At 42.8% G+C, this 26,114-nt stretch overlaps 1 protein-coding gene across 2 annotated transcripts; it reads right to left on the minus strand.

The window, feature by feature from the left end:
* Positions 1-18,981, minus strand: CSRP3 (cysteine and glycine rich protein 3). 2 transcript variants are annotated; one of them, XM_063092556.1, is made up of 7 exons: positions 18,879-18,895; positions 12,147-12,240; positions 10,107-10,244; positions 4,955-5,123; positions 3,059-3,194; positions 1,811-1,904; positions 1-332 (listed from the first exon to the last, which is right to left on the minus strand). In XM_063092556.1, the coding sequence occupies exons 3-7, from the start codon at positions 10,216-10,218 to the stop codon at positions 256-258; spliced, it is 588 nt and encodes a 195-aa protein (XP_062948626.1). In that variant the 5' UTR covers positions 10,219-10,244; positions 12,147-12,240; positions 18,879-18,895; the 3' UTR covers positions 1-255. The 2 variants fall into 2 exon arrangements, with proteins under 2 accessions (XP_062948626.1, XP_062948625.1); XM_063092555.1 differs by lacking the exon at positions 12,147-12,240 and having other exon boundaries at positions 18,879-18,981.
* Positions 18,982-26,114: the final 7,133 nt, after the last annotated feature.

The raw sequence follows: 26,114 nt of genomic DNA on the forward strand, positions 1-26,114 counted from the left end.
TACCACTAAAACATTTATTTATTGCCTTTCCCACCCCAGATATCATAAATAATAAAGCATTTGTTACAGATTAAATTTTAAATAATTTTTTTCCCAAAGGTCTCTTCTGACTTTGGGTCAAGGCTATGATCATTTCTGGAGAGAAATGCTGTCCAACTACAAACCAGAGGCTGTTTGGGGAAAGGTTTCCATCTGTGCGGGGTTACTTGGCAACTGCTTCAGGCTGGTGAAAAATCGGAGAAATGGCACACCTTTTCACTCTTTCTTTTCCACTTGTTGTGTAAGACCTCCAAACCCAATACCTGTAGGGCCAAAATTTTTGGCATAGCAAACTGTGAACGAGAAGGGGATAAGGGGAGAGAGAATAGGTTGGTTAGCTCCACATTTCAAATCCTCTGTCTGGGCACAGTCCTTTCACCTGTTAGAGGCGTGCTTTTGATAAATTTACGCATAAGTTAACTTTTAAATAAATTGAACTATACTTATCTTAGATCTGCTAATAAAAATTGTTTATACCTCTTTGCTCTTTACTAATTGTGTTCCAAGCCATTTTATCTTCTGGCTCCAGATGGCCTGCCCAGCCTTATCCCCTCCTGCCTCCCCATCTCCTTCTCTACATTCCAGGCATGCAGAGCTTCTCGCCCCCTATTCCTGGAATGCCCTTTCCCAAGCCCACATTCACCCTTCAAGCTCTAGAAGAAGCATGTCTTCTACAAAGACTTCCCCATCACTCCACACTGATTGCTTTCCTCTCTGTAGGCTACTGGACTGTGAATGTTCCTATACTATAGCTTTTTGCACTTTGAAATGCAATTATTTGATTACATATATCCCTGCTGGCTGCAGCAACATTTCAGGGTTTTATGGCCTATGAATGCCGAGGACTCTCTATGTCGTCCACTGCCAAGAGAAGGCAACCTACCTTCTGTCAGATAGTGGGTTAGTTCCCATCCTGTCTCACTCTGAGAAAAGCTTTGGCAACTTACAGTCTTGATTAATAATGTTCTCCCTCTTAACCTCCTTTTCATTGCCCCTACCACCACTCCACCATATACATTTGGAGATTCTTGAGACACGATTGTTAAGTGATGAAGCTCTGCAGAGCAACAGAATAGGCTTGGAGAGGCTCTGGGGTGGAGGACACTCTGCCTCAGCGCTGCTGCATCCCTCCCTTTCGTAGTGTCAGGAAGGAACTAAGCCTCACTATGTCTCCTGAAGACCAAGGGATTATGGAGGCAGCTGGGAGCAGAGCTGCAATCAACACGAGGAAAATGAGTTCTGTCCCTGTGGGCACGAAGTGATGTGCAACATCAGAAATGTCAGGAGGGAGGGAGAGGGAGGGAAGTAGGAGGAAGGGAAGGAGGGATGTCGATATGTCTTGATAAAGTCACGTGAGGCCAAGCTGAGTGCATCCTCCTTCAGTCACTCTTGCCACTCAGGTGGACAGAGCATGTTTGGGGAGTGTGATGCCATTTGTCCAGGCTTGAGGTCTCTTCCAAGGCCAGAGGCAGGACAGTGTTTCCTCCCCTTCCTCTCTCCCCGCAGGCACCCAGCTGCCCTGAACCACTGAGCATCTGTGAGCATCTGGTCCCTTGCAGGTACTCCAGTGGAGAGGACCAGAGCTGGGTCAGGCAGGAGATTTCTTTCCCTTTGGTGGTATTGCTCCCCATCCTGAGAACCCCAACCCTGCCCAGGCTGAGCAACCATGCTCCTAGCAGAACTGGAAGGCCTCTGGGCATGGACACAACTTCCCTTCCCAAGGGCCCTTTTTGGGAAAACATTTCTCAACAAAATCTCCAGAACCACTCACCTTTGCAATAAAGCTCCCCATCTTTGTCAGTGACGTTCGTGGACTCCAGACTCTTCCCACAGATGGCGCAGCGGAAACAAGTCTTGTGCCAAGGCTGAGACGCACAGGATTGTTACATATTTAGTGAGGGGGCAGCATATTCTATTCCATTTCAAGTCCCCGACCAGCACCATGCAAAGGAGTGGCACTGTCTGAACCATTTACTTAATCGATGGGCCCCCAGAATAATGTTTCCAGGGCGTGGCTTTGGAGAAAATGAGATGCTGTGGCCTTGGCCAGCAATTCCCACAGCCCTGTAAATGGATTTATCTTGGTGACTTGTGTGTGTATTCTTTCAGAATAGACAAAACAAGAAAGGGCTTCCCCAGGCCAAAAAGATCCAAGGAAGATTCCAGTTTTGGTCAGAGAAGGACTTGGGCTTGGGACAGTGGGTAATGTTTATATTGAATATAAGGTTGAAGAAGGAAAAAAATGAAGAAATAAGGCAACTATACAGGTAATTCAACTTTGTTTTAACTTTCTGTGTAATTCAATGGCAGAGTTGCATGGCTTGGATTATGCAGAAGGTTGCTTTCCTTTTACACAGCCTGGAGGTTCTACTAGGTCTTATATGTTCTTGGGGTGGAGACTGCTCTTACGCTTGAAGTCAGACTTCTCCAGGGCCCTTCCTCTCCCCATTTAGTATAATCAGGATTTTTCTCGTTCCTCATGTCCAACTCCTTTGGCTAAAACCCTGGTTTTGGGCCAGAAATCGGAGCTTGCAGAGCACATATGCATTACTATCTCCAATATTCAATGAGTTTCCTGAGAGCTAGGACATTTGTAAGTGGGAATGCGTCTCGCTGCTGTGAAATGTTTTCTATATACATCAGTTGTGATGCCAGCAGCAGGTTGAGTTATGCAGTGGTTTGGGGTTCCCAGCACTGACACCTTTCTGGAAGGATTGTGAACACTGAAGGGCATGTATGCCCTTGTACCCCCAAGGTTTTTAGTTGGGAGCCTTCCACCTAGTAAGCTAACGCTGATTGCTTTGAACTGCAGTAGTGCTAGCTGTCCAAGGGCACTGCTGGATGACAGTCCCAGCCTGGGAAACTGCATGAGGATATGTGGTTTCTAAGTGGTTCTGGAGCTAAGGAGAATGAGGGGTCTGCTCCCCTGCACCCCCACCCCCATTCCCACTTTCTTCTCTCATTCCTCCCAACTGATCCAGTGGAAATGAGCAAATCTGGCTTATACAGAAGGCCTTACCTTGCCACCTCCCATGACCTTCTCAGCAGCATAGACTGACTTCCCACATCGAGGGCACTTCTCTGACTCTCCAAATTTTGCAGTGAACTTGGAAGGGTTGCTGCTGGTGGTGGCTGAGCGTGCCGACTTTGGGGACCTGGTAGAAATAAGTGAATGAAATGCAGACCTCCCTTGACAAACGGTAGGAACTGTGTGACCTTAAGCAAGTTACTTTGCTGTGCCTCAGATGCCTCATCTGGAAAATGGGGATAATCATTGTGCCTTTCTCATAGAGGTGTTGAATGAGGTGACATATACAGCCTTGAGAGCAGTGCCTGCCTGGCATATAGTAAGGGCTAATAAATGTCAGCTATAATGGGTTTAAATTCTTCCTTTCTGTTGTAAAGCACTTAACAAATGCTCCCGGTGTGTTAGCTTGTATTATCGTTATGATTATTATTTGTTATCATTGCTGTGCTTGTTTGTTTAGGTTTTTCTCTACTATCTGGAAGCCCACTGGTTTCCTCTCTGAAGTGAGTCATGAAAATCAGAGGAAAAGATGGGATTGTGACAGTTGGTGCTAGTCAGTTCCTGACAAGCCACATCCAATGAGCTGCTGCATTCCTCATTGCAATTCAAGTTGTCACCCTGCACCCAATGGTCACCTGTCCCCATGAGAGCAAGGTCCAAAATAGAGGCACCAAATAACCCCCTGTGTTTTTATATCTTTTGGTGTTTCCTAATGCATCATGTCACTTGAGTCCCCCACAAGCCCTATAAGTAGAGCAAAGATCAGAAGGGTAACTGCCCAAAGCCACGCCACTCATAACTGCTGGAGCTGGGCTGAAGCCCCGGGTCTTCAGGTTCTTGTTCCACTTTGGACAGCATACATACAGTCAAGTCCTGCTGTCAGAAAGTGAGCTTTGGTTAATGCAAAACAGACAACGCAGTTGGTATCACCTTTTCTTCTTTAAGAGGAGTCTTCAGCTGAGATTGAGTAATGAGAAAAATTAACAAAGAGTCTCCCTCAGATACTAATCGCACGTCCCTCCACTTTTCCTGGCTCTGTGGTGGGTTACTCTTCTTCAAAGAGATCGATGGCTCCTAAGATGGTCTAACTCTCTCTGGGGGAGGACTGCCACGGGACACTTCCTCAGCTGGCTGGGCCTTTCTGGCCAGTCCCATCTCAGAGCTGAGCCTGGATACCAGCTGTCTGGACAGCAGCTGCAGGCCAGTAGCCATCAGCTACTAGCTGTCAGACTATCCTCAGCTCTGGGCTGGAGGCCAGTGTGATCATCAGGAAAGCAGACTCGGGGGGCAGACTGGTAGAAGGAGGAGGGCAGCGTGGTGTCCCAGCTTCCTTGGGATAATGTTAGAGGAGCTTCAGCACTTGTGTTGGCAACAGGCAGTGAGGGAGACCACAGAACAACTGTTAATTGTTTACTCCTGAGGCAAAGCCCACCCCTGCAGACCCACTCCTCCTGGGATGCGGACATTAGTCATCTTTCAACCCAAGGGAAGAAATCTTTTCATGACAAGCACACAGAGAATGGCCATTGCTTCCCTGCCATATTTATGTGATTTACACAGAAACTCTCAACGGGGAAGAAAAGAGCCTCCGTGCAGTTTTGCAAAGGTCGAACAATGGAACATCTGTATATTCTGGGTTTTCTCTTGACATGCAAACCAAGAACCATGGTGTAAAAGTAATTGCCCTTTAGAAAGTGGATAATTTAAAGAGAGTCTTTGGAGAGATGACACATTGTTAAAACTTGGTTAGACTGAGTATTCCTATTGTTGGCAAGTCAACAATAGAGTCCATTCTCCCACTTCCAGAAAATGTTGCTATGGGAACGGAATGAACTGTCCTGGTAATTGAAGACTCTAATGGGGGGGGGGGAGTGAGCAGTAACTCACTGTTGGAACTGGAGGCCGAGGTGCTCGCCTGTGTCCGTGCTGAGACAGCCAGCGCCTTGTCCGTACCCGATCCCCTTAGGGCCATACCTGCGCCCATAGCAGACCTTACAGTAGATCTCCGACTCATGAGCTGCGACCGTTGTGCTGTCGAGAGCCTTTCTGCAGGCCACTGCCAAAGAAAGGAAGGGTCAGCAGGTTGGGGTTGACATCCTTCTCTCCTTCCCTGCACCCACACTGCCATGCTGGGGCCAGAGACTGAATATGTTCAGTGCTACCCAGCTAGCAAGGGGCAGAGGCCAGCATTGGAACCAGGTGTGTGGTCCAGATCTGCTGAGAACAATGTCCCTGAGTGTCTCACCCCAGTTGACCTCAGGGGTGTGTGTGTGTGGCGGGGGTGGGGGGATAATGGTTAGGGGCTGAGGCAGGAGAGGAACTTATTTTTTCTTAATCATATAAGAATCAGGATTGAGCAATTTCTGTACTTATCACGGCCTTTGAAGGGCACTGTGATATTCAAGGAGACACTCGCCATCAAGGCTAATTTGTGTCCAGTTCTGGAAGCAGGAGGTGGTGAAAGGGGTAGGCCTGCCTCACAGACCCCTTAGGTTTCTACTGGCTCAAGCCCCCCAGTCACTGTATATTACCCAATGTAAAGTATCCCCAGATGTAAGGCAGTCAATCCCCCATTTTTCCAAAGAGATTTATAGAAAGATTTTTTTCCACAAACTTGAAAAAAAATTTTTTAAAGCTGTAAAAGGAAATGTTAAATATCTACTTATAACTAATTTAATAATATAAATAAACAATATATTTGATTTGAAAATGTTATTTTTTTCTAATCTCACACAAATTCAGGGAAAAATTTAATCCATTTTTTTCTTTGCACCTTCAACATCAGCATCTTCCTCACAACCAGCCACTTTGGGGGCAGCCGACCCAGCTTGGCTGAGCAGCTCACTGTCGCTTCTGTCTGAATCGTTTGAGAGGTGGCCCTGTTTTATACCAGAGTAGGAGGCTGTCACCTGGAAATCATGTCTCAACAAGAAGGAATATTAGCATAACATTGGTGCAGCTTTAAAAAATGATATAGTATTTCCACAACTTAACAACTCGCTGCATTGATTTGCAATCATAATCCTTAAAGGTCATTTCTAGTGATACTTAGTGCTTGTTAACAGTGAGGTCATATCCCCAGAAATAAAAATACATGTGCAGTAAATTTATTTGCCTCTTTTTTTAAGCCGGTTACATTGAGTGATCTCTATAAGCAATCCACCATTGAATGAGGTTGTTTCGGGCTAATATGCCTTCTTCAAATGGTTTTTTGCTTTTTTGTTTTGTTTTGTTTTGTTTGGTTCTCCACACACAGCATTGAATTGAATGGTATTTTGTTGTTAAAAAATAAAGTAATCGAATACTGGAGTGGAGGAAGATAAGGTTGTAGATGAGGTAGGATTGGCCAGGGGTTGATGGTTATGGGGCTAGAGAGAGGGTGTATGGGAGTTCATTCAACTATTCTGTCAACATTGCATGTGTTAAAACTTCTCTGTTTAAAAAAAAAAGTTTAAATAAGTAAATAAAGTAATTGAGAAAATGTCCTATGGCATGAGAGATTTTATAAGGCTTTGAACACAAGGCAAATGTTTTTTATGAAGAATAATTTTGAGGGAAAAATGCCTAATATTGGGGTATAGAAGACACCTGTCTCTGCCCTTCTTATTGCTGTCAGTTATTCACCTTCAGAACAACTGCTCACACATTCTCCGATGGTCTAGACTTTGAATTCCTTGTGGTCAAGGCTGTTTTATCTTAATATCCCCAAAACATAGCCCAGGGCCTGGGCCTGAATTAGTCTTCTGTAAAAATTTGTTGAATAAATGAGTGAATGAATAAATGAATGAATAAATGAATGAGTGAGTGAGTGAATGAAGATTGGTGACTTGTCTACGATTATACGACAGTAGAGCCTTGGCTAACTTCAGATTCTTGACTCCTACTTCAGTGCTCATTCCTGTCACTCCAAAACTGCCGTGGTCAATTCTGTAGCCTCTCCCTGGCTTCCGACCAGCTTCTATACACAGTCAAAGGAGAGCTGTGCTGTCTAATACCACCACTACCCACATGATGTACTATAAGCACAGAATGGGCACCAGATTTTAAACACAGTACCAATGCAAAAAGAATGTAAAATATCTCATTAATAATTTTTATATTGTTACACATTGAAATGATAATATTTTGGATACGTTGCGTTAAGTAAAATGTATTAAAATTAATTTTATCTGCTTCTTTGTACCCTTTTAAAACTATGGTTACTAGAACATTTAAATTTACCTATGTGGCTTGCATTATATTTCTTTTGGACGGTACTGATATGGAGGATTAGTCTAGAGACTAATTATGGAGATTCGTCTAGAAAACAGAATACTGGCCAGGGGAAGAGCTGAGGTAGACCCTACTACCTCTTTAAACCCTTTTCCAGTGACTGTGGTTTTGCTTGCAGACAGGTAAGTCTTGTGATAATAGTGTGCTCCTCTCCAGGGCCGTTCTGTCATTACTACTGAAACTTATACTGCTCAGATCCCCACCCTAACTACAAGTTCTAAGGAAAATACCTTCTACCATGGCTGCATTGAACAGGGCATCTTCCTGCCACATGGGAAAGGCAAGACACCCCTACCAGGGAAAGCTTCCCTACCATTTCCTGTTCCTGCTCAGATATCAAAGTTGATCAAAGGAGAATAAAGGTCTAGAAGGCTGGATTTCCATATTGAGGACACCAGTTTCTTCCTTGTAACTGCAATAGGCGCAATCATTGTATAGCTGGAGAAATTGAGGCTCACAATGGTGAAATGACTTGCCCAAGGTCACATGTGAAATATACCAACATTTATAAGGCAAATATATTTCACAGGGTCTATTCTCCAAAGCCCTGTAGTCTAAGGTTCAGTCTAACCTTTTGGAATTACATACAGAAATGTTTTTTTTTTTTCTTTTTTGTCTTTTTCGTGACCGGTAAGGGGATTGCAACCCTTGGCTTGGTGTCATCCGCACCATGCTCAGCCAGTGAGCGCACCGGCCATCCCTATATAGGATCTGAACCTGCGGTAGGAGCATCGCTGCGCTCCCAGCGCTGCACTCTCCTGAGTGCACCACGGGGTCGGCCCTACATACAGAAATGTTAACCTTGCAAAAGACAGGAAACTTTCCTCAGGCTAAAGTCTTTGTAACACAGCAAAGTTGCTGACTCAAGGACAGAAAAGTCACTTGATTGATATGTAAAAATACTGGGGAAATTGCTGTAAGGAAAAACAGCATTTGCTAAGATCAAGCTTTTGTTGGTAGATCAACTCAACCTTTTGCAAATTGCATTATGGAATGTCACTTTGCTTGTTTCACTGATGTTAATGCTAAAATATACTTGGCCATAACCCCAGCTATGTTCTCTTCCTGTAACTTCCTGGTCTGGAGAATAAATGTGGGGAGAGAACCCCAGTTCATGGTTAATTTCCAAAGGAAGGAATGCCTCTCTCTTGAGGGTTCTGGGAAATTAACCCCTTTGGGGTCTCTCCCTGCTTGGAAGAAATGGGCTTTGTGTAATCTTTTTTGCTGCTCCATCACCCAGGGGAAGAGAGGTGACAAATCTTTGTAAGGCAAAGCAACAGTCACATTGTTAGTACATGGTAGAGCCCAGACTCAAAGCCTGGTCCTTTTTACTCCAATTCCAGAATTCTTTCCAATATCCCTCACCTCCACTCTTTTTAAAGAACGCTAGCCATTTTTGAAAAAAGCCAGAGGATTATGGAATGAACTCTCTTGAGCAATGAATTCTGGATAATTGTAATAATAGTGATAAATCTGAGGGTTGTATGAGATGACTAAAAAATAATTACCCATGGGCCGAGCCCGTGGCGCACTCGGTAGAGTGCTGCGCTGGGAGTGCGGCGACGCTCCCACCGCGGGTTCGGATTCTATATAGGAATGACTGGTGCACTCACTGGCTGAGTGCCGGTCACGAAAAAACGACAAAAAAAAAAAATAATAATAATAATTACCCATCATTAAAACCCAAAGCATCAGTAAGTACACCAACCCAATCACTCAGAGCCATGTTTCCCCTTTTCTTCAATGATAATTGTTTTCTGTGGGAGGTAAGGGATAATGGAAACTCCTGCAGCTGATAACACATTACTATTTCTGGCAGCCTAAGGATGGAGTATCTCTCTGCCTAACAGATGGAGCTCAGCCTTTGAAGTCCTGTTTGAAACAGTCTGGAGCCGTGTGGATGCCTGCGTACGTACCATGGGAATGTGGAGTTTGTAGGGGGAGACTAGACAGGATGGGGTCTGCCAGACATTCAGCAAAGCTGGTCCTTAAGCCAGACCTACTGGAGGGAGGCTGAGAAGGTAAGCAACCATTTCAAAGCCATGGCCAATTTCGCCCAAAACAGGACTTGCCTTAGGAAACTCTATAGAATGCAGTCAGTCAAAGAGCACCGGACTGGGAGTCTGAAGGTACAGGTTCTGTTCCTATCAGCTGCAGAGAGATGCATGCTACCTCAGCTTAGAGATGGGAAATGACATCCAAAGTCACGTGAGTCTGGCAGAGTCAGACTCCCAGGTGGACCCCAGGGGCTCAGTGTTCCCCCAATTTTTATATTTGCAAATCTGTGTCTGGTAGGTGATGATAAAGATTCTCTTCATGAAGTTACTGGTGCCCAGGCCCTGACCGCTTCCCTTTTCTGACTCTTATGGAATTGGTACGTGTTGCCTCCTGCCTGACATAGGTTCTTTCTTAGGAAAGACCAGTCACAGCTGGCCAGGAGGGACGACACAGAGAGCCAAATCCATCCTGGCTCCAGATAAGAGCTGGCTGCTCTTCTCTGCCAAGTCACACTTTGTAAATGTCACCAATGGGTCCAGGTTTTCACCACAGAAGGCAGTGAGCTGCAGGGAGATGGCCCTGAGCTCAAGAGAGAACTGATCCTTCTGTAGGTGGGACCCAAGAGTTCTATTTTTAACCAGCTTGCTGGTGATACTACTGGTCCCAGGACCACACTGAAAACCACTGACATACAGTATCTGTGGTTAAATGTGAACTTTGAAATGCCCTCAGGATGCTGAGGGGCCTTCCTGGTGTTCACCCAACTCACTGCAGTGGAAACAGGTCTTGTGGAAACTCCTTCCATTGCACTGGATTTCTTCTGCATGGTAGACGGTCTTTTCACAGGCTCCACATTTGGCTCCTCCTCCCCAGTTTGGCATCTTGAAGACTCTGATCAAGGTCAAGTCTAATGGGATATAAGGCAAATACATTAAATTTAGGTGACCTCAAGAATGAAACAATCCCTAGTAGTAAGCAGACTAAAGACAAGGTCCAGCCCCGTTGGTGTGATGTTTCTTTCATTCATTCATTCAACAAATAGCTACTGTGTGCAAGTCATTGAAAAAGCTCAGATGCTTAGATGGCTGTGAGCAGTCACTTTACCACTTTCGGACTCAGTTTCCTCTTCTGTTCAATTTCAATAGCATCTGCCCCTATGTATCTCACATGGTTCTTGGAAGGAATGCATGGGTTAATTTTATATATATAAAATTATAAGTAATATTTGCATCTGTTATTTTATATACTTTTATTTTATTATTTTTCATCTCGGGTTTAACAAAGTATCCCATCAGAAATGAGAGTCACCTATGAAAATAATATCATTTTTTTGTTTAGCTCAGTGCTCCTGAATCACCTTGGACCATGCTAAAATGCAGATTCTGGTTTGGTAGACTTGGGGAGAGACAGGAAATTTTGCATTTCTAACAGACTCCAGGCAATGCTGATGCTGCTAGTTAGTGGACTACCCTTTGAGTAGAAAAGTCTTAGGTTGTCTTGCTGATAAAAATACAAAACACGTAAAATCTCCTATTTGAATTTATTCCTCATATCCATGAATTCCTTTTTAAGAATATCATGGCCCAGACAATAAGATAGATTAGCACCACACTAGATCAGTAGTCTGGAAACCTATCTTCTGCTTTTGGGGCTACTCTCCACTTGCTGTGTATATCAGGATGAACTAAATAGCTTCTCTTTATATCTGTTTTCCCACCTATACAATGAAGACAGTCATTCTTTCCCTTGATGCTTCACAGTGTTGTTTATAGGATCAAATGACCTGATGTGCAGGCAGGTACTTCACAGGGCTGGACGGGAGCCAGACGATGGTACTGACGCATCTCCTGCACCTTGGAAGCACCTTCTGCTGCAAGGAGCTGCTGATAACCACAGCCCCAGGGCTGTCATTGTCTCCTCACTAGAGGATTATGTTTCAGAGATATTAACCAAAGAAAAGGATTTAAAAAAATACTTTTCTTTTTGTGTCTGTGTGTATTTATAAGTATGAATCCAAGTTTTCAATTTTCCCTGAGCAGAACTGAAATAAGCCCTTAATATTCAATGAAATTTCTGAAATCCTGCCAGCTGCCCAGGGAAGCTGAATTTTCACTAAAATCCTTTGGTTTCTAAGAAGCCTGATGTGTCATTTTGTCGTTGACACTAAGCACTGTCAGGCCATTCTGAGTGGCTGCTTCTGACCTTCTCTTTCCCTTCTGGGAAGCCAGTCACCTTCTTATAATAGTTGATGATTAACACTAAGCCCTCCTGGGTCAACTGGTGCGGATTGTATCTCACAGTCTCATAACAAAGACGGTTTTTGCTAAGAAACAGAAAGTAAATAGCAAATAGGCCACTGAACCTGAAACTAGGACTGAAGGGAATGTTCCTATATAAATATCCCCTCAAAGAGCTTTTCCCTCTTAGAAAAGTTATGAGGTTAGCCAGGGACATCCTATCCTTCCTCTCATAGAAACAAGCTCTTCCATTTGTTCAGTAAAATTTTAGAAAATAAGTTTTAAAAAGAAGAATTTAGTGTTTCTATTTCTACAGTTCAGGTTATTTAGTACAGTGGAAATAGTTGAAAGGCTTGAATGAATCAAGCCTGCATTCATTCATTCATTTGTTCCTTTATTCACTCATTCTCTGTGCATTTACTACCTACCTATCATGTGTCAAGAACTGTACTAGGTACTCAGGGAGGGATCAAGGGGTGAGGGAGGAAGATAGGCAGGAACCAGATAATTTGTACTAGAGAAGAGTCTAGAGAAAAGTACTATGAAAACTCAAATGGGGAATGACTACCCACATTTAGACTGGGGGTGACAGCAGAGAGTTGTTAGAGGGTCACAGAAGAGATCACATTCAAATGGGGCTTTGAAGGGTGAATAGGAGTTCACCAGCTAGAGAAAAAGGAGAAGAACATTTTTAGTAGAGAAAAGCCTTATTATTCCCTAAAAAAGCCCAAATTGTTTGTTTTGGATTCTATTTAAACTACAGACTCTTAAATAGATTTGTTGAAGTAGATTTTTAAGATTATCTGACTCCCTCATTTACAAACAAGGTATGGCATAAAAAGTAGACATCTATGAATATTTTCTAAGTTAACTTCTTTTCCTTTTCTTTTCTTTTTTTTTTTTTTGGTTTAGTTAACTTCTTTTTCTAAGATCCATCTTTCTCTCATTTTCTGGAAAAGAGCAGAATCACATAATTTTGCTCATGTTTTTGATCCTGCAATTCAACATAATATAGGGAGAAATGAAATATGTCTCATCCAGGAACATGACAGTGACACCTGTAAAATTAAGGATGTTGAAATTTTCAATGCAAATAACCCTAGGTCAAATTTCTCATTTCAAATCTTCAATGGAGATTTCATTGGCATGTCCTGCAAGTTAATGGGAGACAGATATGCTTCTTGGGGGAGATATACATACATCCATATATATATATGCACACACACATATATATGTAAATGTATATATTTAGCAATTGCCTAGACATACTTTTCAAAATGAGGATAAGATTACAGATAATACCTTCTTCACAAGTGAATGTATCCTAGCACAGGTTGTTTTTAAGTGATCATAAATATCTGACATACATATACCAGGGCCTGAAAATAGAAATCAGTAAGTATTTTATTTTCAGATGCTCAGTTCCATTTCTAAGTATGGGAATGTAGCTATGGAGGCTAAACACAGAAGATGCTTCTGATTTCTTCTTCCAATGCTCAAAGGCCGTGAGGCAGAGGGTGTTCCATCCTGCCTCTTCAAATCTGTGATCTGGGAAAACCATTCAACCTCTCTGAACTTCAGCATTTGAATCCAAAGACATGGATTCTAATCTTGACCTTCTGACCTTGAACATGGGTATTAATTGTCTATAATATTATCTCCTGCATAGGACCATCGTGAAGGTCATAGAAATACGATAAAATTTAAGGCAGTATTGAAAAGCTATTCAAAGGCAAGGCATTGTCATCCACTATATTTCAGGTTATTCACATAGCACCAATCTGCTAATTAAAGTCACTATGATCTGAAAGCACACTTAGGTCCTGGCTTACATACACAACTTTTTCCGCATTGCTTTGGAATTCCTGTGTCTCAACACTTCCCTAGCCAGGCCTGGAATGTGATTTTTACCCTGGCAAGGTACCAAGGGATGGGCCTTTTGTTTATCAGCGTTGCCTGGTACTGACATGGGTCATTGAAGGTGGGACACCAAATATAGGCTTGCCTGTCACTCAGCCCCATTTGTCACCTGGATCACAATCTCCATCATACTGCCTGGCACTACTATCTGATCCAGTCCCTGAGATGGCTATGTTGTCAAAGACAAGTTGTGGGTCACGACTAAAATGGGAGACAGTCTAGAATTTATGAGGACGAAATAGAATGCAGGGCCCAACCATGTCAGCTTGGGAGAGGTTGGACTCCAGATCTCAATACCCAGATCCCAGTGGGAGACCACCTGTTTAGACTTCTTAACAAATAATCCTGTGGAGGAGAATATACTGGGAATGCACTGCGGTGGGTGGGAGGGAAAAGCACTGGATCAGAGGCTGGACTTCTAGTCCATCCTGCCTCTTCGAAGCTGTGTGATCTGGGAAAACCATTCAACCTCTCTGAACTTCAGTGTCCTCTCTCTAAAATGGGGACAGTAGTTCCTTCTATCTCACTATTGCTGGGAGAATCATGTCAGTTCAAGAACTGCCAAATCACCCTGTATACTGTAGACTATTTAAAAATGTAAGAATTATTTATTTCTGCTACAACTCGAAGTTGTCACATATCAATCTGAATTTTTCAGAGAATAACAAAACTGTGTATCTTGGGCACATTATTCCTCATACGATTTTCTTTCCTTCTCTTCCTGTCCTCCCCTCCCTTCCTCCCTCTCCCTCTCTTCCTTCCTTTCGCTGCCAACTATGGAACTGAAAGATGATGCCTTAGGGCAAAATAGTGTAGTACACACAATGGACACATAGTCATTCAGATTTTTCTTTGTAGGCGTCCATTAAAGAAACTGGGATGGAATCCTTGACCATGACTTTGAGCGAAGACCTCAAATGACAATGCCATGGTGTTTTCAGCTCAGTGCTGGCTCAGGTATCCTGCGAGATACCTGATTCCACACAGTGAGTTAAATTGTCTACACTGGCTGAGGTGAAGATTTCACATCATAGGAACACACGTCTGGAATCTAAGTGATAATCATAACCATTACTAATATAATCATGTTATTATTGAAACTGACATGCATGGAGCACAGCACTTGGGTATTGTTTAATCTTCACAACAACCCTTCAAGGTAGGTTCTGTTATAACATTTACTTCATAGATGGGGAAATGGAGTCTTAGGGAAATTTCATCACTTGCCCAAGGTCACAGGACTGGTGTCACATGGCTAGATTGGAACTTCTACGTCAAAGCTGTGTTCTTATATTAATATTAGTCACTATTTATTACCTACTATTTGTCAGTTGCTTTGCATATATTATCTTTAATACTTGCAACAGCCATGCAGAGCAAATTTTCTGTCCATTTTGCAGATGAGAAAACTTGATAGAGAGCTTATGTAACTTGTCCAAGGTCACACAGCTAGTAAGTGGCAAAGCTGCAATTTGAACCCCATTAAGCTGGTTCTCTATCTTAGCTCCTGCTTACGACACAGTGGAGAGGGGACAGGGTCAGCATCTCCATTAACCAAACTTCACAGGTGATAGGAATCGAGATTGGACAGATCTATTGCATCTTCATGGGACAGAGAGGGTACTCGCGGGTGGGAGTAACAGGGAGACTGAATTCAGTTCAGTAAAACAAAGGACTTTTGAAGAGTCAGCGCTGTTCAAACACGGCCAGGGCTCCCTTGGAGCTGGAGAGTTCTCTCTTATTATTGATTTTAGCTCAGGTGGGGATGCATGTCCAAGTGGCTGTGATGTAGTGAAGCCCCTTCAAGGGTCCTTTAATCCCAAGACAGATTTAAGGATCTCCACAGCAATTGAAGCCTCACTGTGCAGAAATGCTGCCCAATGCTGTCCCATCTCCAATACTGACTCTTCTCTATCCTTCCCTTCATTCTGGTAAGAAAGTTGGTAGAGCACAGTGAAAAAGCATGGGCCTTGGAAAGAACCAAGCCAGCATTCAAAAACACTAACTGTTGGACCATGGACAAATTGCTCCAATTCTCGAGCCTAGTCCTCATGCATGTAAAGACAGGATGAGAGCGCTTGTCTGGAAGAAGCTTTGTTTTCAGGTTAAATAAGATAATAATAGCTAAGGTACTTTATGGAAATGCAGCTATTTAATAACTTTAGTTGCTTTCCTTACTACTGTTATTATCGTTGTTGCTGAAGTTATTTTATCTCCAGTTTTCGAATCTGTTTTCTTAAAACAAGCACATCTCTCCCTGCTTCTTATCTGTGGCCCTTCTGGTTCAGACCATGAACCAGCTCTGTTTTCTCAGTCTTCAGAGTGTGCTACACAGGCAACAGGCACGGCCAGGCCAGGGAGAGAGTTGACCCCCTTGGAATGGATCAGGCTGCTTGGTGCCGTTGATTGCATGTCAAGTAAGATCTTAAGCACCTGTCCCAGGACAGCCACTTCCTCTCTGTAACAGCTCTGGATGAGCTCACCTTGCTGGCAGCCTGGGTTTTGAAGAGGAGCAGAGAGCCTATGCAGGGTCCCTGCAGCCCAGGGGACACCAGGCCCCTCTGCTCCCTGTGTAGGACACTCAAGGTCAATGGCTTCGCCTTAAGCTTCTGAACCTAGATTATGAAGTGCTCCAGCCAGAGGACCTTTCACAAAGCCTGGGAAGCACATAAACTCAAGTGTTGGCTGTTACCCCCTTAAAACTCAGACATGGTAGACAGGCCCATTAAACTGGGGCTGTAACACATGGTCATGTTATGCCTTTTCTGAAATTATCTCTGAAGTGTGGCTGACTTTCACTCTCAGAAATTTCACTATTTGTTCTATGTTGACCTTTACAACTTATTTTGAAAGATCACAAATACCCCAGTTTACATGCTGGCTCTGCCACTGCTAGCCATGTGACCCTGGGCGGTTACTGAGCTTCCTTGAATTTTAATTTCTACCTCAGAAGAATGACTTCTTGCAAGATTTTTTGTGACCATTAAATAAGCTAATGCTTGTTCCACACCTGCCCAAGGCGGTAAACAACCATCAAATCAAGATCAACCCTTTTCCGCGGCGAGGTGCACCGTGAGGCTCAGAACAAGCTTCCATCGCCACCACCCTCGGCACAATGACGGTCCTCCTTCCTGCTTTCCTTCTCTGCGAAGGTTAACTGCAGTTTCTCACACTCCCAGGCATCACACTTCTCTTTGATCATGAAGCCCAGCTCTCCATACGGTATCCCCAGACATCTGAGCAGAACACTTGCAATTGAAAGTACGCCTGCCTCAGGAGTTCTATTTCCTGTGTATTATATTCTTAGTCCTGTGTCCTTCCTCTTGTAAAACAAATTAACCATCTTCTAACTCCTGTTGTTACCCACTCTGACCTCTGGACTTTTATCACCACGCTTGTGCTTAGCAGGAAATCCTCCTGCGACCCATTGGGTTTGGCCCTGTGCCTTTTTTCGAAGGCCTCGCCTATTTGTACGGTTTTATTAAACTTCACAAAGTACTTCCCTATACTTTATCCCATTCAATCCTCATGAATCCCTTTGGGATAGGAGGGCTTACCTCAATTTTACTGTTTAGAGAAAAAACTCCAAGAAGTTAAGTGACGTTCGGAGTTAGACTTTGAACTGACTCTATGACTGATACTCTTTGCTTTCCTCCGTTTTCTTCCCAAGGTTCCCAGGATTTCCAAGTTTGTATTTGACCAAGATTCTGTCTCCACTTCTTCCAAGAGGATTTTGGCTGTTTGCCTGCTGAGTGCTGCTGCTCTCTCTTCCCTCCCTCCCTCCCTCTGTCTCTCCCCTGCCCTGTCCTGCCTCCCCTGTCTCTGATGGATGGCTCGTGTGTCTGGGCTGCACAGCACCTGTCTGCCCAGGCCCCAGGAAGGCACTGAGCCTTGGGAACAGCCGCGGCTCATTTCCACTGACCACAAATGACTGAGTTGTTCAGAAAGGAACCAAAGCCAAGTCAGAAGTAATCCTTCCCATTTTCTGGGTCATAAAGCAGTTTTACACATATTGTGATGAATTGGATGTACCCAGCATTGAGATTCATTCCCAAAAGTGAACCGAGGACACAGGGTTCACCCCAATTCCCCACCCTTCTTACTGTTCATGCCCATCTTACCTGCTTAGTGCTGCCTCTACCTCCCCCCAGCCCTGATACGGGTGCTAGTCAATATGTGCTTCTTAAATTGCATTAAATTGTATTGCAAGAAGTCGAGGTTCCTCGGATGGGTCACCCAACTCTCCCCTCTTGGAGGAGTCACCACCCTGGCTCAGGGACAGAGCAGAAATTAGAGGTGGCAGCTTTCATTTTTGGGGAGCACTTCCCCTTGGACCATTTCTTAAAACTACTTCTCATTTTCTATCACACTTATGCCTGCGATATTAAAAAAAGTCCCTGACCGAAACCTAGAGGAAACCCTGGGAATCACCCCACACCCTGGATGGGAATTATCCTCCCATTAAATAGAGCTTCTAATGGATTTTCAATATAGCAGTGTCTTTTGGGGGGTTCAGTTTTGATTAATCTTAAATGATTAAAAGCAAGCCTATTGCTGAACATCTTTAAAATAAAATCTATTTTAAATGAACAAACCCCAAATCTCAGTCATTTACCCACATCTTTTGAATAGCACAATTCCTTGTAATTTGAGCTGTCTTCTGCTGTATTGCATCTGTTACAGCAGAAGACACTTTGTCGACTGTGCAGTACTTTACAGTTTAGAAAAATGTCACCACATCTATACTGTATTGATCCCTGCGGAGAGGAGACTAAGATCCTGAGGGCAAGAACTTTCTCAAATTCCCTTATCCGTGAGTTATGTGGTGGTTCTGGGACTAGAATGCAGGTCTATTGACTTTTGGTGCAGCGGACTTTCTCGTATTTCCTTCTGCTTTCCTGCCATTCCTCCAAGATGAAAGGAAACATTATACCAGCATGAAAATAGTTTTAGACCAAAAATAATCCCTTACTTGTTTCTTTGTCTGTGAAGTTCCCTTGAGCCCCCAAATATTAATCATCTCTTCAGAAATTAACAACCACTTGGGCTGGCCCGTGGCTCACTCGGGTGAGTGCGGTGCTGATAACACTAAGGCCAAGGGTTCGGATCCCATATGGGGATGGCCGGTTAGCTCACTGGGTGAGCATGGTGCTGACAACACCAAGTCAAGGGTTAAGATCCCCTTACCGGTCATCTTTTGGAAAAAAAAAAAGAAATTAACAACCACTAGATCCATAGCAGAATCAAGTGTGACTTGAGCCTCCTCGCACAGAACCAGAGTGGCTGCTAGTTCTTGGGACGTGAAACACACCCTTACTCTAGGGGACACTTGTAGTCCCAACTGGCCACCACACCAGCCCACATGCCCACTTCGCTCCACTTACCTGCCTGTGTGGTGTCTGTCAGCTCAACTGAGTAAGGGGCGTTCTTGTTCTCTTTAAATATACGGAGGCTGTCACCAGCCTTGGCCTGCAGAGGGAAGGGCAGGAGGGAGGCCCAGAGGAGAGGTGAATGAGACATGAGTAACACAACTGCTATCAGAGGCTGAAAATAGCCTGTGACCGAAGCCCTGAGTTTTGTCCCCCCACACCAGCTGTGAGGATCTTGGAGAACCAACGTCTCTTGGGTTCTATTTTAACTGCGATCAATTTGTGGGACATATAATTTCTGGTCAAGTGGATGGAATGGGAACAAGAACCACAAATTTTACATGTAAAATAATTTCTCCAGGCCCCCCACCCCTCTGACCTTCCTGGAAATCATTGCAAGGTGCTTGCAAATAAATCATGAGCCATATCTGGGAGCCCTCTGGAACTCTGAGACACAGGGCACTGCACTTGCAAAGAGAACTCAGAGCTAAAAATAAGAGTGATGGGTGTCTGAAATGATATGTACATAATCTCTTCAAAGAAGCTTGGGGAGAAAAGGTCAGCTAATCATCAGAGGCTTGTTACTCCATCTATCCTAGGAAGAAAAGTTTTCTCTCTAACGTGTTGAGTTGGTTTGTTCGTTATCTTTTTCTATTTAAAAGTTTGACACAGTAGAGCATCAGATTTATCATGATAACATCATATTTATGACAAGTCTTGGTAAGTCTCTGTAGGCTCACATTGTCTTCAGAGGTTTGGTTTCTCTTTGCCTGGGTTGCACACAGTTTGGCTTTCATTAAGCATCATGACACAAATGAGTTATAGAATTAAACAGCTAATGAGAAGTTCAGAGGTTTAAAGGCCAATTCTTCATTTTATGAATGAAGAGACTGAGGCACCTCACTTGCCCACAGCGAGACAATGGCAAAGTCCAGATTGGAACTCAGGCCATCTGTTGTCAGGCTCAGGCCATTTTCCACTTGCCCTGACCCGGATGTACAAGTTAGGTGTAGGTAGTCACCAACCAGGAGGTTTATGGAATCCAGCCTTGCAGATAACTCATTTACATGTCCACAAAGCAATTGGTTCAATGATGGAATATTTCACTGTGAAGAGGGTTATGGTCATTTCACAAAAATGGCCATGGCACAGCCTCATGTGGGGTATCCTGGTCTATGTTTCCACGGAACAGCGTGTTCATCCCGGAAATGAGGCAATGACGGGTACCCTAGAAAGTTAAATGCAGAAAGGACTTTAGAAGTCTTCTATGACAGTGGCTTTCAAAAGTGTGTGTGTGTGTGTGTGTGTGTGTGTGTGTGTCTGTGTGTGTAGCATCAGAATACTTTTTTAACAATCTTAAATGGAACATCAATATATAAAGCAGGTAAAAGAGGAACTTCATTGCTTGAAATGGACAGTACACTTTCACCATCACCACCTTGCTCTCTCCCCACACCCTGATCTTGCCTTTACATCCTTGCCCCAAACAAGATGTGTAGGTCATCTGGGATTTTAGCTTCAGATAAATTAGTTTTGTTCATTATGCTTTGGCAGTTGTTTAAACCTAATTATACATTTTACTGCTTCCTTTATTCAACTACTGTTTCTTGAATACTTTTTGTATCTTACATTTGAAATTGTGTGTGTGTGAGTGTGTGTGTGTGTGTGTGTGTGTGTGTGTCTTTGTATTATTTTGCTAGAGCTGCTGTAACGAATGCTATAGACTGGGTGACTTAAACAACAAAAACTTATTTTCTCACAATTCTGGAGGCTAGCAGCCTAAGATCAAGGTGTTGGTCTGGTTTGCAGGGCTGTTTTCTTCTGAGAACTCTCTCCTTGGCTTACAGATCTCTCTATATCTTCACGTGGTCTTCCCCCATGTGTCTGTGTCCTAATCTCTTTCTTATAAGGACAACAGTCATATTGGATTAAGACCCACCCATATGACCTCATTTTACCTTAATTACCTCTGTAAAGGCCCTATCTCTAAAAACAGTCACATTCTGAGGTATTGGCAGTTAGGATTTCAACATAGCGTTTGGATGGGTGTGAGGAACATAATTCAGTCCATAATAGTCTTAATTTTGCCTTCTACTTGAATGCTCGTTTGGTTAAATTTACGAATCTAGATCCAAAATAATTTTTGGTCATACCTTTGGAGAAATTTTTCCATTGCCTTCTAGTAATGTGGAGGACAGTTCTGGTGCCAATCTTATTCATGTTCGTTTATAGTTAACTTGTTTTGTTTTCTCTGGAAACTTTTAGGATCCTCTGTTAAGTTTTATGACAATTTTCTCTTTTAAATTTATTTTTCTTTGAATTTAGAGGGCCATTTCAACTTGAAAACTCGAATATTTTTCAGCTTTGGAAATTTTTCTTTTATTATTTTTTTCATAAATTCATACCTCCCTTCTATTTATTCTGTTTCTTCCTGCTGAAATTCCCATTAGAAGTTAGAACTTCTGTCCTTTTATGTTTATTTAAGGAGAATTTCTTAGCTTAATCTTGCATAGAACTAATTTGCATTTCCTCTAAGCACATTCTGCAGTAAATGTGCAGTAGATGAGCTGAGTAGCAGAATGTACTTGGATGAAATGAAAATTAGTTCTATTTCTTCTTATTTTTTATAACTACATTTGTAATTTTTAAGATACCTAATTTTTTTTTCAGACAGCCTATCCTTACTTTATAAATGATATATTGTTTGAATCTCTGTGGATATTAATTATACTAATTTGGGGGGAGTCTTCTTCTGTTTGCTCTATGTATTTTGTTTTCTTGATACTAGTTCTTTTGTTGGTTGCGTTTGGTGGTTCTCCTTCACGATGCTGGCTTTTCAAATATATTTGAGTTTCTTGGTTAAATGTTTATAATTTTATTTGATAATTCCTGTTGCCTCTTGGTGGAGATCTCGCTTCCGACTAAAGGAGCTTTCCTGCAGGGATTGTGGGCCAGGTTGGAGCAGGCTGTCAGGGTGTGTGCTATGGTGGCTTGTCTTCTGCGTGTGGAACCTTCCAGTCCCTCTGGAGATCACTGGGTCTCTGGGGAGTTCCCCAGACTTTCTGGCTCCTTAGCCAGAAGCCACACTGGAAAGTGAGGAAGGTCCCTGGCCCTGGATTCAGCTTCTTAACTCATGATCCTGGAGATTGCCCAGAGCCCCCTCCCACTCCACGTGTCCACTGATTCCGGGTTTGGAATGCCTCCAGAACAGCTCCCACCTCTTAAAAGTGCCCCACTGCATGTGTTCAGGCCTTCTTTACCTGTTAATCCACGTCTTTCCGCTTTCTCTCTGGAATTCTTTAAAGTTTTGCACTTGCTGATGGGCACTCCTTTTTTTTATTCTTCGGTGTTATTTCTCTCTCTCTTTTTTTTTTTTTTTCTTCTTTTTCATGACTGGCACTCAGCCAGTGAGTGCACCGGCCAGTCCAGTCCTATATAGGATCCGAACCCGTGGCGGGAGCGTCGCCGAGCTCCCAGCGCCGCACTCTCCCGAGTGCGCCACGGGCTCGGCTCCTTTCGGTGTTATTTCTGATTTATTTTCTTTTAAACCTCTTTCTGGTATTCTGTGATCTGTTCGCAATCACTAGAGTTGTGTCATCCTGCACAGTAGCCAATAGCCACATGTGGCTATTTAAATTGAGATTATTTAAATGTTTTTTTGGTGGCTGGCTGGTACAGTTATCTGAACCCTTGACCCTGGTATGATCAGCACCACACTGTAACCAACTAAGCTAAATGGCCAGGCCAAACTGAAATCATTTAAAATTAAGTAAAATCAAAAATTCAGTTTCTCAGTCACAGTAGCCACATTCCGGGTGCTCCGTAGCTGCACGTGGGCTCCATAGCTGCATGTGTCTATACAGTGGGCAGCATAGACGTGGAATGTTTCCATCATCATAGAAAATTCTATTGGACAGCACTGCTCTGGAGCTTCTTCATCTGAAAAATGGAGAAACGCTCAAATCCCTTTTGGGGTGCTATGAGGAATAGGTCATAAGCATGTGCTGGACACACAGCAGGGTGCCCAATCAGTCATAGCCGAACGCTCACTGTGGTAAGTGGCTGCTAATACTAGGACTTGAGCCACTGTTCCTGACTCATTGTTCCCTGAGAATAACCACAAATGAGTGCATTTCTGAGAAACACAAGTCGTGAAGGAGACCAGACAAGATAGCAAGGCAAGACAATGAGGGTAATCTGAAAACACAAGCCTTAATAGTGCCTGTGTGCCCCCAATAAGAAAGAAAAGGGGACGAAATTATAAACAGTGTTTTATTTAACCCTCAGATTACTTGGTTAAGAAAATGTTATTACTCACCCCATTGTATGAGTGAGGAATGAAATAAATGCATCCGATGAAAATGATCTAACTCCTCCATGGCCACACAGTTAAGTCAACAACAGTGAGTTAATGGCAATGTAAGGACTAGAATCCACTGCTTCCTCCTCTTCATTCTCCCCAATAACTAAAACTTAGTATGTCACTAGGAAACACACATTGCACAAAGGTGACAGGGAAATTCAAACCCAGATCTAACTCCGAAACCCTTCTCCAACAGTGTTCCCCAAATGTGTCTGATCATGGTCCCCTCGGTAAACATTTTGAGAAACACATGCACACTTATATGCATATGTATACATACACATTTATTTACTTATCAATTATAAACATATGTACATTATGAAACATATTCAACACTATGTGCTAAAAAAATATAAATAAATAGAAGAAAAACTCTAATTCTTTTTCTCATACTCGGTATTGTTTCACATGTTCCCAAGGGTGTTGTCTCCCCTCCCCTCACTTTGGAAACCGCTGCTCTAAACCATGCCACACAAAAGAGGGAATATTTTATAGAAGAACTTGCAGGCCTGGGAATCTCAGCTTCCATCTGCTCATCCAAACCACTCTGAAAAGAAACATAATTGGGCCATAATATATTCAATGTCAGCCACATTCTTGGAGTAACTAGGGCTTTTCATTATTTCTATGCACCAGTGGTCTGACATTTGTCATTGGCTCTTATTTCAAAAAAGGAATTAACTCTAACCTACCTTTCAAAGGTTGCTGCTGGCTATATGTCCCATCCATGAAAGGCACGGAAATGGAGAATGCAACACAGAAATGCATTTTCCTGAAAATGTTCTTTTTTTCTGAAGAAAAATAAACAAACATTGTCATCTTTACTAAAATGAAGTGAGAAGATGAAACAAATAGCTCATTTATTCACATCATCCAAATTTTAAAAATTGGTCTCCTTGTTTTTAAAACTTACTTTGATAACAATGTTTCTTACATAATGCTTTTCTGCTTAAAAACACTATGGTGTGTTTGATTCTCCCTTGGATGCAATCTCTCCCCTTTCTGTCTCTCTCTCCCTCTGTCTCTCTGTTTCTGTCTCTCTCCCAAGCAGAGGGAGGATACAGGCGTTATTATCCCCTTTTTACAGATAAAGAACCGGGCTGAAGAGGGTTAGTCACACAGCTAGTAAGTAGCGAAGTCAGGACTTGAACCCAGGTTTTCTGCACCAGAGCCAACGCTCTGATGGAAATTTTAACTGATCTAGTTGGCATTATGTAGGTGGGAGAGAGAGTACTGTGGGTCTGAGTACCCGCATAGCCGAAGTACCAATTCAACTTCATCTTACACTGAAATATTATTAGCAGGGCTTTACATAAATAGCTCTTGGGTTCAGTAGGAACTGTTCTTACATTTGCTATTCAGCCAGTACAAAGCCTCCAGGAGAAGCCTGGAGCAGTGCAAGCCCCTGACGTGGGTATCACAGGCCCAGCAAAGCAACAAATGCCAATCGGCTCACAAAGGTTCAGAAGTGGATCAGTGTAATAGTCTTAGGAGGTGTATTTCTATAGGTTGAGTAGAATCTTTATGACTGTTCACCTGTGTCAATAACAGATACTTTTAATGTCCTTTAAATCCTTTTAATGTCTTTTAAATTCTGCCCTCCCTTTTATTCCTGTTCCTTTTATCTCTCTGGTTCAGATATCTTGCCTAGACTTTTTCAGAAGCCTCCCGCCCAGTTTCCCCACCTCTTTCCCATCTGTCACACTACCACTGGAGTCATCTTTCAAAACACTGATCTGCTGATGGCACCCTTCATCTTGAAGAGCTGTTAGTACCCCATTACTACAAGATCATGTTAAATAACGTGACATGGCATTCAAGTTTCTCCATCTTGCTGCAAATTAACTTTCTAACTTCTTCTCCCACCACTCCACCTTCTTTCATCCTATCTTCCAGCCTCTCCAGTCTAATCACTGTTCTCCAAAAATAGCCAGTACTTTCATTCCTCTCTGCTTTGCTCATGCTCCATCCTCTGCCTGGAATGTCCTGCGCCTCCTTAACCTCTTTCCCTCTGGTGGAATCTTCCTCATCCTTCCACAAGCAGCTCAACTGCTGCCTCTTCAGTGAAGCACTGCACACCTACCCCTTTCCACGTAGGATGTGCCACTCTCTGCGCTGGGCCCCCCAAACTCTCTCTTTACACTTCTCATCACAGCTTTGGTCATCACAGGGTTGTTGGCTGGTTGTTCACATGTCTTTTTGGCTCATTAGATGGCGAATGCCTTAGGGGAAAAGAGAGTATCTTATTCATGTCTGAGTCCTCAGTGTTGGCACTATTAGGCATATGAAAGTTTTTGACTGAATTTAATAATATAACAGTAATGTTAAGAGGTTTTAAAAAGACTAAATTCCTACCATACAGGATATAAGTGGCAAGAGATAAAGTGCAAATTCAGCAAGAAAAAATTACTTATTTAAGTATATAGCCACTCTCCATCTACAATGTTAAAATAAGGATTGGATACATTTTTATAAGAGTCAAAAGCCTTCTATTGGTTTTACCAAAAAGTTCATGCTGTGCCTATAGTGGAAATAACACTGGATTAGATTGGACAATTATGAGTTTCTGTCTTAGCTTTGCTATTAACTACTAGCTGTGTGCCCTTTGACAAGTCAGTTCTTCTTTCCAGTTTCTTTACTTACAGAATATTTGTGCTAGACAAAATGACTTCTAAGATGTCTTCTAAATCTATAATTTGTTTTCTAGTTAGGAAAACTTAAGTCTTTATTTCCCTTTGAGTGTAATAGCCATTTATCAACAAGAGCAGACATTCTATATTGTCATTGAAATATCTTGGTCCTGCTATGTCCCCATTACATAAAATTTGGCTATTAGAAAGGGTACAAGATATTTTATAAAGTGAGAACTCCTGATATAGGGAAAAACA

The sequence above is a fragment of the Cynocephalus volans genome, chromosome 4 (genome assembly GCF_027409185.1).
Source record: "Cynocephalus volans isolate mCynVol1 chromosome 4, mCynVol1.pri, whole genome shotgun sequence".
In the NCBI taxonomy this organism is placed as follows: Eukaryota; Metazoa; Chordata; class Mammalia; order Dermoptera; family Cynocephalidae; genus Cynocephalus; species Cynocephalus volans.

Bases quoted from the DNA above. Each gene is read 5' to 3' on its own strand.
- CSRP3 (XM_063092555.1), bottom strand. From the start codon at position 10,218: ATGCCAAACTGGGGAGGAGGAGCCAAATGTGGAGCCTGTGAAAAGACC. The intron at 3,195-4,954 runs GTGAGTTACTGC...TATTTCTACCAG, and splicing joins CTCGGCCTCCAGTTCCAACA to GTCCCCAAAGTCGGCACGCT. The intron at 333-1,810 runs GTGAGTGGTTCT...TCTCGTTCACAG, and splicing joins TGGGGAGCTTTATTGCAAAG to TTTGCTATGCCAAAAATTTT.